The sequence below is a fragment of the Sinocyclocheilus rhinocerous genome, unplaced genomic scaffold (genome assembly GCF_001515625.1).
Source record: "Sinocyclocheilus rhinocerous isolate Xijiao unplaced genomic scaffold, SAMN03320098_v1.1 scaffold1600, whole genome shotgun sequence".
Lineage (NCBI taxonomy): Eukaryota > Metazoa > Chordata > Actinopteri > Cypriniformes > Cyprinidae > Sinocyclocheilus > Sinocyclocheilus rhinocerous.
This window is the reverse complement of record NW_015665129.1, coordinates 2444884-2456855: the sequence shown is the minus strand read 5'-3', so window position 1 is coordinate 2456855 and position 11972 is coordinate 2444884. Positions and strand designations below refer to the sequence as shown.

General features: G+C 35.9%; 1 protein-coding gene across 2 annotated transcripts; it reads left to right on the top strand.

Annotated features, from left to right (window-relative positions):
* Nucleotides 1–6: 6 nt before the first annotated feature.
* LOC107731246 (uridine-cytidine kinase 2-A) lies at nucleotides 7–11855 on the top strand. 2 transcript variants are annotated; one of them, XM_016542278.1, is made up of 7 exons: nucleotides 7–284; nucleotides 5949–6108; nucleotides 6507–6603; nucleotides 7261–7403; nucleotides 7523–7620; nucleotides 8403–8451; nucleotides 8797–11855. In XM_016542278.1, the coding sequence occupies exons 1-7, from the start codon at nucleotides 180–182 to the stop codon at nucleotides 8931–8933; spliced, it is 789 nt and encodes a 262-aa protein (XP_016397764.1). In that variant the 5' UTR covers nucleotides 7–179; the 3' UTR covers nucleotides 8934–11855. The 2 variants fall into 2 exon arrangements, with proteins under 2 accessions (XP_016397764.1, XP_016397765.1); XM_016542279.1 differs by lacking the exon at nucleotides 7–284 and adding an exon at nucleotides 2781–2830.
* Nucleotides 11856–11972: the final 117 nt, after the last annotated feature.

Genomic DNA, 11972 nt, shown 5'->3' with positions numbered 1-11972 from the left:
TCTACGGGAATGTGTCGTCAGCTAGGTGGAGAGCTCTACTAATTCCTACTAACAAATGTAACAGCGCACACAAACGCTCCAAAGGAAAAGGTTAGACACAATTGAAAGGAAGGGGGAGGAGGAGCGCCGCTGCTTGCCGTGGTAAAAGCAGTACAGAGCTCAGTGCGCGCACTGACAGCATGGCAGGAGACAGCGACAGCAAGTTGGACAATCAAGCCGAAAATGAGCATGTTGTCAGGCAGCCTTTCCTCATCGGGGTAGCCGGCGGCACTGCCAGCGGCAAGGTTGGCATTCTGCTTTCCCTTACATGAATTTTAGTTATCGCTTGTTTTATGTTTTGTCAGAGATGAGACGAGCGCACACTGACCGCGTGGCTCATTTTCATGGAATCATCAATGTGCACATTTATTTTATTCCCCGAGATGGTTTGACATGTCCGATGTAAAAACGGACATATAGACTTTTAGGATTTAAGGGGTGATCTAATTGACTAATTTATTTATTTAATTATTTTTAAATCAAGTTTAATCATTTAGATGGAACAAAACTAATAGTCATAGTATTTTTAAAACTGTTATACACGTACAGTGAGAATATATTATTAAGTACTTCGTTAGTGTGTGTCCCTTAAAAACAAGGATGTTGGTCATTTTCCTGATACAGACAGCTCCCACACACTTTCGCCATGCACTGTGGTGATGGTGGACTTACCAACTTATTAATAAGCATTTAATCAATACTACTATTTATCAAAATCCTCTAAATCCGTTTGCGAAATTTTGTTGTTAGAAAACAGCATGATACTTGCGCCGGGTAAATCGCCACAATGCCTCTGACATTCCATCAGATTCATTAAAATCCCATCAGCTGTCGAACACCCTAATTACTGCTTTACTTTAGCTAAATATACAACGTGTTGTGAGGAAAGTCTAACTTTGCGGTTATACGTGGATAAAACCTTGTCCGCGCCGGAGGATGTCTAGTGTATGCTAGGATAACAGTTATGATACAAGCACAAAGAACGGTCTCTTTGTTTCATGAGCTAACGGTGTGTTATGATATCAGAGAACGAGATAAAAGTTTATATATGTGTGTGTGTTTAGCGTTAAACCCGAACCACTACGGAATTTTGAGGATAAAGAGGAGTAATCGCGGAGCTTTTGTTGGTTAACGGTATTGGGGTCAGCGGCACAACGAATGTGTGTCACATCTTACCTCATTTACGTGCGTAAAGGCGACGTGCGTGCGTACGCACGCAGTGATGCGTCAAGACGGCTCATTCAGTGAAGCCTGTTATTGAAATATTTATAGATAATATGTTTGTGTAGTTTATTTAGAGTAGGGAAATAAATAATATACTGTTAAAAATAAACTGAAAAGTAAAAATGGTACAATAAAAATGGTTAAACTTACCACGCCATACCTGGTAACAACCTGGTTAATATTTATATATTTAATAATGTTTTATATCACATTTTATGTTTATATTTTATATTTAGCATATATTTATAGTATTAGTGCCATGTTTGTACAAGATTCTTTATATTTATATTATTTATTATGTTTATGTAATTATTGGCCATAGTTGCTGGAAAGGCCAATTATGATAAAGTTTAAGTCATCATGTGGAATACTATTGCATTTTTAAGTTTTCAGTTTATGTTTTACTGACCACTCTTAGTCGTTATTTAAAATGTCTCTGTGCATCATTTGTCTGTTCCTTTCTGTTTCCATTTGCTAATCTTGTTTGCTTATGTTATGACTGCTATATCTCCCAGCTGTCAGGTGTGCAAGTTTCTCTCTCTACCACATTGCTTGGAAGAAATGTGTTATCTAATTTCTCAGTGAAAATGCTTTGATTAGACTTTCTCAAGCTGTATGTTATCATTCATGTGGGCCTGTAGACACTCAGTGTTTTGTCCAGTGCTATGTTATGCTCTCGGTGTGCTGTTTAAGGACACCAGTTTGTTTACATCCTGAAATTGCTCGACCAAAGCAGATAACTGACTGAAGCAAGTGTTTCCTTTCTAAGTTTAATGCAGCCAGAAATGCTTTTGCGTTGATAACTTGCATCACAACCCAACCCACTATTGATGCACTTTAGGTAGCATTCGCATTACATTTCTAAACAGCAGCTTAGCTTGTTGGGTACACAAAAATACTTGGGAATGAATCCGGGGAATGTTTAGTCAGCAACAGCAGAAGCTGGTTTTTGGCTGTCCTGCAAGGTTAGTTTAGGGGCCGGTGACAGGCCAGGCTAGGAGAGATGCCCACCTCACTGCAGATCACTCATTACTGGGGACAATGGTTTCTTCCTCCTTCCTGCTGTAGGCTGTTATGAGTTTTACAAGTCTCTCAGCATCCTGCTGATGATTCAAAGGTAAATGATGGTCTTTCTATGCCTGTAGGCCATTTAGCATGTGAGCTGGATTAGTGGTTACTTTGGCTGGAGGTTGATAGACCGTGCGGCACAGACTGTACCAACAAATGTCAAAGAAGTGTTTCAGCTCTCGTTTTTGTTTCTTTCTGCAAGGCTTTAGCACAGTGGAAAAACATGTAATTATTATATAATATAAATTAGTTTGTTTTGGCGAAGCCAGTGTAAAATGAACCAAGATGAAATGCACTCTCAGCATGCATTGTGGCATGAATAAACTGGTTTTTGGCTGTCCTGCAAGGTTAGTTTAGGGGCCGGTGACAGGCCAGGCTAGGAGAGATGCCCACCTCACTGCAGATCACTCATTACTGGGGACAATGGTTTCTTCCTCCTTCCTGCTGTAGGCTGTTATGAGTTTTACAAGTCTCTCAGCATCCTGCTGATGATTCAAAGGTAAATGATGGTCTTTCTATGCCTGTAGGCCATTTAGCATGTGAGCTGGATTAGTGGTTACTTTGGCTGGAGGTTGATAGACCGTGCGGCACAGACTGTACCAACAAATGTCAAAGAAGTGTTTCAGCTCTCGTTTTTGTTTCTTTCTGCAAGGCTTTAGCACAGTGGAAAAACATGTAATTATTATATAATATAAATTCGTTTGTTTTGGCGAAGCCAGTGTAAAATGAACCAAGATGAAATGCACTCTCAGCATGCATTGCGGCATGAATAAACTGGTAACACTTTACAATAAGATCCTATTAGTCAAAACATTAACTAAAATTAACTAACAATGAGCAATTAATTTTTACAGTTATTAATTTCAGTTAATATTATTTTAAAAATACAGCTGTTCATTGTTAGTTCATGTCAGCTCAGGTCCATTAAATAATATTAAGATAACATTTTAGTAATGTATTAGTAAATACAATTTACATTTATTGCTAATTCATGTTGACTAATGAAGTTTTCTAATTTTAATAAATGGGACTTTATTGTACAGTGTTACCAGTAAATCATGCAAAATACTGCTTTACTGTTCATTGTTCAACATGCTGCTAGTCCATTTGACTTGCACATCAGTTGGTGACTTGGTGTTTTTAAATATGTGGTTGAGTGTCACCGTCATTATGGTATAAGGACCCGATATGTCAAATTGGTGTAACTTTGTGGTATTATAAAAACATTGTTTAGTTTTGTTTTTTGGCTGTTATACATTATTGTGGAGCATGTAAAAACTAAATGGAACAGAAACTCCATGCAATCCTTGTATTTGGGCTGTGATTATTATTTTGCATGTGACAGAAGATAGTATTATTTCCGTAACTCTTAAGTGAGAAATGCATTGTGTTTCGAAATATGTTACAGGCCTTGAAGCAAACCACTGGTTGTTTTTGCTTAACATATGCTTGGTGTGTATGTGTGTACTGTGTAGCTTCTTATAAGGGTCTGGGACAGCTTGGACTGTTTGTGGATTATGCTTTAAATGGATTGAGCGACTGGCAGGCAGCATTGCAGCTGGTGAAGGAAAGCTTTGTAAGACATTTAAGCACATACACATAGGTTAGATACAGCAGGGTTTCATCATATCCCTGCACTGCGGCCTGTCTTGTGCTCGTCTCTTTATTGGCATGTGGTTGACTCTTAACATGATCTGAACTCATCGCATGTGGTTTTCATTGTTGTTTTGTGGAGATATTCTTCCATAATAGTAGCTTTTACTAGTCTGTTTATATATCATACATCAAGTGATTGTGACAGTAAGTTTATTCAGTTTTTTTGGACTTTGTATAGGAATCCTTTCTGTGCTAAAGTGTTAATATTTGTCATATCATCATGATTGGGTCAGCTATATGGTACACCATAGACCTTGTAGATTTTAGTGCCGTTTCTCTCTCATCAGGGTGTGCCTCCGTCCTCCATATTGGTCAGCTATTACAGAGTATTGAGGGTGCCCATTAGTAGACTGTCTTTGGAAAATATAGGCTATCAGTTTTATGAAGGAAGTCAGTGTACCAGACATTGTCGAGCTGCAGAGAGGAGTAGAAATCTCTCCGTGACAATGTGAGCAAACCTGCTTATGTTCTTCATAACTGCTCATGGTTTGTGGGGGTTTTTTTGTACAAGGTGTGTCACCTGTGAGTATACTCCTTTTTCTTTGCTTTGTTTTTAATAGGCATATTTATTGTTACTGAAACAAGGCGTTAAGGGATTGAAGAAACACAGAAGACAGTATCTAAGTCCTTTTGTACGATCACAGAGCCAGTTCTGTTATGTAAAGTTCTGTGTTTATGCCTCGAGTGGGGGAGGTGTAATTTTGATTGTAACTATTTTGACTAGTCTTTCAGACATTTTTAGTGATATTTGTATTTTATGTATGTCGTTGTTTTATGTCATTCTTTTTTATATATATAAAACGCCATTGACAATACTCAGTCATAACATAGCTCTATGTGTTTAAATAGCCTACTAGTACTGTTCAGCATAAAACTGTATAAGTTCTTGGTTCATTCTTTGTTTGTCATGATGAAATTAATGATGTGTGGATCAGTAAGCGTGTTAGATTAATCCAACTGATTTGTTGCAAACTGAATTTCTTACATTTTATAAATGACTTTACATAAACTAAAAACAAAAAGCACAGAATGCATGTAATGTTTTGAAAGTATGGACACCTACAATGTAAAATTTTTAGCAGTTAATGTTGTAAATGTCACTTAAATATAATCTGGTGGTGTTTAATAAAAAAATCACACTTGAGTTAATTAATTTGAATGTAATAATATTAATTTGATAACACAACCAATGAGAGTTTTAGCATGTAATGAGTGAATTGTGTATTACACATTCAATTAAATGTCAGCCTTTTGTGAAAATGGTCAGCACTAGGGAATCTGTGTCGCAAAATATGCTTCCAAACGCAAAGGTAAGGTGCCGTATAGCCTTATTGTGTCCAATGCTGATGGTTTAAATTCATTTGGTTCATAATTCAAAAGTATATCATTGGGTCAGAAGACAATATAAAAATATTACAGTGAAAACTGAAGGAATTTTTTTTCCCCCTGATGAAACGCATGCTATTTTAAAAACAATTCTGCTGTTTTCCATACATTAAAATACAGGGCCATCACTGACATTGAATTTAGTCGCAACTTTGTTTGGCTCATTGTCATAAAAAATCATATTATTTGAATGCAGCCCTCATACATTTTTTTTAAATGACATCACTAGACTATCATGACGCAGTCTTTGGAAGAAGTGCCAAAACTGTCACTCTCAAAAAACGACGTGTTCTTTGTTCTTTGTTTTGTTTTTAATAGACATATTTAAAACAATATGCCTTGAACAGAACCAGGCACAATGAAAATCATTCAAATCTGTTATTTATTTTTATTTATTTTTTAAATAAGGACCAGCTTTTGGTTCCCTACCTGAGTATTCACCCACAGAAATTATACACTTGATCTTAAATCATCGCCCATTTTGTCATTATTTCACAGTTTGAATTGAGATTACTCACTGAAACGTGCTTTTAGAGCATATATGTACTCTACTACAATCCTGTCTTTTTTTGCAGTCATCAGTTTGTGGGAAGATCATGGAGCTTCTTGGCCAGAATAAGATCGACCATCATCAGAGGCAGGTGGCCATCCTCAGTCAGGATAGTTTCTACAGGGTACTGACCTCTGAACAGAAGGCCAAGGCTCTAAAAGGACAATTTAACTTTGACCACCCAGGTAAAAAGTCTGAAATGTTTATGTTGATATAATTTATTTTTTAATTAGATTTTTTTTTGTTCTTGACCTGATTTATAGTTCTTTATGTGTGCTTTTTTATTGCCAAACACCCCTGCCTATTGCAGTGTGTTATTATGAGCAGAATACAGATCAGACTGACCGTTGATGCAGTCTGTATATTTTGGCTGCTCTTTGTGAGTGTGTATGTGTGTGTGTTTGTCGGAGTGAGTGTTTGCCTGACTCAGCCACCCTCACACACACACACACACTCATTCTGCAGCAGCACAAGTGGCTTATCACCTTTTTGCTTGTTCTTGATTTCCCACGTCCTGTGGATCAAGAAACCTTAGAACAAATTCTGTGCTGTCTGTCTGATCCTCTTTTACTGTGTCCCACAGATGCGTTTGATAATGAGTTGATAGTCAAAACCCTTTGTGATATCATGGAAGGAAGAACTGTCCAGATTCCCGTCTACGACTTCGTTACCCACTCAAGGTCCGTTCCGACCACATTTTGAAGAATGTAAAGGAATAGTTCAGCAAAGAATGAACATTCTGCCATCATTTACTCACCATCATGTCATTCCAAACCCATAAGACTGGTTAATCTTTGAAACACAAACAGACTAAATTAAATCTGTTCATCATTTTAAAGCGCTTGTATTTCTTCACAAGACTGATTGATTCAAGACCACTTGATACATACCTTTTTGAATCTTCTAAGTTTTGGTTACCTGGACGTTTTTGTTTTTTTTTATAGGAGGGACAGAAACCTCTCTAAAAAAATATCTTAGTTTGTGTTTTGAAGATGAATTAAAGTTTGGAACGACGTGAGGATGAGTAGTTTTCATTTCTGTGTGAATGATCCCTTTAACTTATTACCATTGCATTGTTTCTATGTGTGGATATGTTTGTATTTATTCGAGTTTCAAACCACACACAAAAGCAGTGCGTAAGCAGCACATATTTATTTTGGAGCCCATATTCAGCGCCTGCAAGAAAGTAGCAGAAACACAGGCCAGAATGTAACTGCTGTTGATTTGCTTACATGCTACTTGAGCGTAGGGTTTCAAACAGGCCTTATCTTGATTTATGTCACATAATCTGTTTGTTCAGGTATTTCCTGCATCCTGATACACTTTACCTTTCACAGGAAAGAAGAGACGGTCACTGTTTATCCAGCTGATGTAGTTTTATTTGAAGGCATTCTTATGTTTTATTCGCAAGAAATCCGAGATCTGTTTCAAATGAAGCTGTTTGTGGATACGGATGCAGATACACGTCTGTCACGCAGAGGTGTGTGTGGACTTCATCAATGGATCTCAACGAATATTCATAATTCATTAGTGGTAGTGAAAGGATGATGTATTTCAGTGCAATTTGATTCATGTCAACTCATTCTCCTCTGCTCATAGTCCTGAGAGACATCAGTGAGAGAGGCCGTGACCTAGAGCAAGTGCTAAACCAATACATAACATTTGTTAAGCCTGCCTTTGAGGAGTTCTGTCTGCCAGTGAGTTTTACACTTTTCTACCATATATGATCTGTGTGTGTTTTTTAATTTATTTTTTAGTTATTTTATATAAAATACACACTCACACACTTTCCTGTGTTGTAAAGCTGAATTTTCAACAGCCATTACTCCAGTCTTCATTTGATCTTTTATAAATCATTCTAATTTGCGGATTCCGTGATAAATATAAATGAACAGCATTTATTTGAAATAGAAATATTTTGTAATGTCTTAAATGGCTGTACTGTCCCTTTTGATTTAATGCATCCTTGCTAAATCATTTTTTTTGAAAAGAAAATCGTACTGACCTCAGACTTTTGAATGTGTACAAATTCTTATACTTTCATTATTATGAACAACACTGACACAATTTTACTTAGTACTAACATTTTGTTTAGTAAAACTAAGTACTGAAAAAGTTGTAAAACAACTGGATGTGGTTTTTCCATGTCAGTTTCTCTGTTGTGCTGTTTGGCAAATATATTATAAATGGTCCTTTTATTTTTTTAATGTAAATGCAATAGTTAATTATAGAGAATATATATAAGGACCATTTATTGACTTGATTATTAAAACTGTTATTAAAACGCAGAGCCAATATTAGTCTTTCAGTTTACAAGAGAACATGTTCCTGGCATTTTGGCAAGAAGCAGCAGGTGGTGAAATATTTGCCCATTGGACATGTTGTTGTTGTTGTTGTTGATCATCATCTTCACTTGAAATTATTTTTTTCTTTCTCAGGGCTTCTAATTTTTATTTTTTTTAATCTGTTTTACTTTCAGACAAAAAAGTATGCTGATGTGATCATTCCAAGGGGAGCTGATAATCTGGGTGAGATTTTAAATGTTTATCCAAATGTGTTAGGCTTTACCATGGAAGAGAGAAGACACAAATGTTTTGGAACAGTTTATGATATGCATACATTGTTTTGAAAATAAAAGTTTTGAAGGTGCCAAGCAAGGCCGCTCTTCTTGTCTTGATATCTTGAGCATTCCAGCATGTTTAGTCTTTTCCCTACTTCTAGTACTACTGATTCTTTAACAACAAAACCAGGCGTGTGAAACTAGTGCTAAAAAAGTATTTACTAAACAAAGACTTGTAAATTACTAAACAAAGACTTGTAAGTCAAGTTTACATGATTTTTGTTCTTCCATGTTTATTTCTCTCTCTCTCTAGTTGCCATAAATTTGATAGTGCAACACATCCAGGATATTCTAACTGGTGGTTTGACCAAACGCTCGAACGGATACCTCAATGGCCACAACACGCCTCGTAAACGGCATCCCTCAGAGTCCAGCAGCAGGCCGCATTGACCAGCTCTCCATCAGGACGTCTGGGAATGCAGGGGAGAATGAATGTGTGAAGGATGGATGCAAGAGAAAAGAAGGATTGCTTGTGCATAATTAGCCAACACTGTATAAGACAAAAAAAATCATGAAAAATTTCAAAGAGACTGCCTTTTATTTCATTCTGCTTCTTTCTTTTTGTTTTTGGACTGGCTACACTTAGAGTTAGAAAGATAAATGGAACTTCTAGTTCTAGGATTGTTAAAGGTCAAAATGGATATTTCCTCTATTTATTTTAGCTTTTTTTTTTGTACTTCTTTAAGAGTAGGTTGGTTGACTAAAAGTGGGAATGCAGATAATTAAATGTTACATGACTCCATGGTAATGAGGATTGAAAAAATATTTTTAAAAAATTATTATTATTTTTACCTCTGATTCTTTTTTTCCTATCAGAAAGGACTACATTTGCAAATGTATTTATTTAAAGAACCTCTTTACTGGATGGAGGCCAAAAACAGTTGTTTTAAAATCCATCCTTTTTTTTTTTTTATTTGGTTGACAGTGATGGAATAAGTTTTTAGTATTCTGGCATTATTTATATGATGTCCCTCTATGATCAGTGTTTCTTGCAGAAGGGTGAACGTTTATTCCTCTTTTTCACTTGAACAATTCAGGCAGTGTTGCTACGTCACAACACGCCTCTCAGGGTGTAGTTACTACAAATGAAAACAATAACTCCCTTTTGTCCTAAAAGGAATGAGATGTTAATACAGAAGACATCAGAGACCACACCTCTAAAATAGAAAGGGCGCTAATCTGGCTTAATTAAGCAGAACTAAATTTGTTGTATGTATTCATACTCGGTTCTGAATTACAAACCTTGTACTTCTAGAATATTTACGGAGATGCCAGGTGATCCTCATTAAACATGGTCATGTGCTTTAAAACAAAGCCCAGTGGTTGATTGTGCAGCATTACTGTGGAGTGTTAGCATGAATAGTGATCTATTTGTCAAGAGATTTGTTCATATACTATGCACTCTACCCTTGACTCTAATAATGCAATTTGACACTCAGTTTATGACTCTTTAATTATACTTGTGCAAGGCATTTAGACAAATGGAGATGCTTACTTGAAAAGAATTCTCAGTCTCCTCATCTCTTCATCCTTTTGCGATGGGTTTTTTTTCTTCTCTTTTTCCCCTTAAACCCATTATTTCACTATTGTTGTGACTTAAAATATACACCATGATGCCACTTTGGTAAGTCTTTGACAAAACTCACCAAAGAGTTCATTTAGTTTTCTTCAACAAGATGTTTTTGTAGTCCGAGCCATGTAATTTCCATACGCAATACATATTTTCCCTTGTAGCTCAGTTTTCCTGCATCTTAGAGCCAGAGAGAAGCCATTTAAGGCACTCTGAAATCGTTCAGGGATGTGAAACTGAACAATCCAACCTTTAAATTTGACCCTGACTGTAAAATGACCCCATATATCTTCTATATATCTTGACATCTTTAACTTAAAATTGGTTAATCATTGATATACGAATTGTTCTTATTTAACATTGTTTGTAATATCGCTATATTTTATTTTCTGGTTGGCTTCATTCTCATTGCTGCTATGATACAGGGTGACTCATTTACAATCCTATGTAAAAATTCTAAATGATCAATTATTGAATGATGTGAATATTTATTTGATTGAATACGATCGTTTCGAGGATAATGCCAGTTACATTTAATCAGAGACGTCATTATTTATATCTGGGCCAGATGAAGAAAAAAAAAACATTTTGTGACTTGAATATTTATTTGGTTATCAAAGGCATTCTTACCCCTGGGCTGTTTATTTGGCCAAAATTGCATAAATTATTATAAATCTTTTGTTGACGTCTGGTCCTTGGTTTCGTTTGGGTATTAAATGTGTGATTCAATCAGTATGTTCATAGATTCATTTTAAAATTCTTGAAAAGAACCAGTTTAAAACCACTGCAACAAATTGTGTGCCATCATAAAGTTTTTGTATGTGAACTTACAGACGGTTCCTTTCATTCTCACGTTGAATTCCCTTCAATGTTACATTAGCTAAATATTGTAAATATTACTTTTCTAACCAACACTTGGTTACTCAAACATCCAGGATGTCGAAGATATTCATACCTCTCATTAAAGGGTTTTGATATATTAGCACAGATTTAAACACCAGCTTTTAAAATGCAGTACACATTACAAACATTTTTTCCACAATCACACAGTTCAGCCCTGAATAAAACCATGTTTTCATAACTTATCATCTCTATCTTACCAACTTGCACACCCAGTGTGTAATCCTACTTGACTGAAAATGATGCAAATACAGTACATTGTTTTTATTGAATTGTGGGATTCCAAAGATTTAAGCTGTTGGCATTGTTTAATGTGCAATCAATTAGTTTGGCTCCCACACTAATGTCTATAGCAAATATTGATTTTACCAGAATATGTGACAACCTTTATGCATGTATGTTGATATTAGAAATCCTAGTCTGGAACAGGTTGTCTTGTTGCAAAGAGGGGTGACTTTGAGGGGATTTCAAAAGTATGGTGTTCTGCATGATGTATCATTATATGTTCAATTATTGATGCCTTTGAATTTTGGTGCTTGCAAAAGGGGTGCAACATGCAAAGAAAGCCAAAACTGTATTACAATCAGAAAAGGTTACATGCTTGTGTTGCTGGACCAAACAAACTACAGTTGCAAGGCTTTAAAACAGCATTTCTGTGTCACTGCAATTAATATTAATAACACTTTATCTTGAACTGTTACTCTTGAAGCTGGGGATTGACTTTTTTGTTTTTTAAGTGTTTCTGTGCTTTAATAAATCAACGATAACTGTATCATCATGTACATGTGTAAAGAATTGCAGAAAGTGATTGACAGCATTGCTTAGTTAAATAAACGTTTTTGTACTCCTCATGTTCGTTGCCTTCTGGTTACCTGAGTACTGTTATCGCATTTGCTTGCATCAGAAAAAAAAAAAGACTTTCAAGAGTAAATCCCTCTCTTTTAAGAACTTTATTGCAA

What these genes read in the sequence shown, in the direction of transcription:
- LOC107731246 (XM_016542278.1), top strand. Translation starts at nt 180, where the DNA reads ATGGCAGGAGACAGCGACAGCAAGTTGGACAATCAAGCCGAAAATGAG. An exon ending in GACTTCGTTACCCACTCAAG is followed by an intron (nt 6,604 to 7,260) that starts GTCCGTTCCGAC and finishes TACCTTTCACAG; the next exon opens with GAAAGAAGAGACGGTCACTG. An exon ending in AAGGGGAGCTGATAATCTGG is followed by an intron (nt 8,452 to 8,796) that starts GTGAGATTTTAA and finishes CTCTCTCTCTAG; the next exon opens with TTGCCATAAATTTGATAGTG.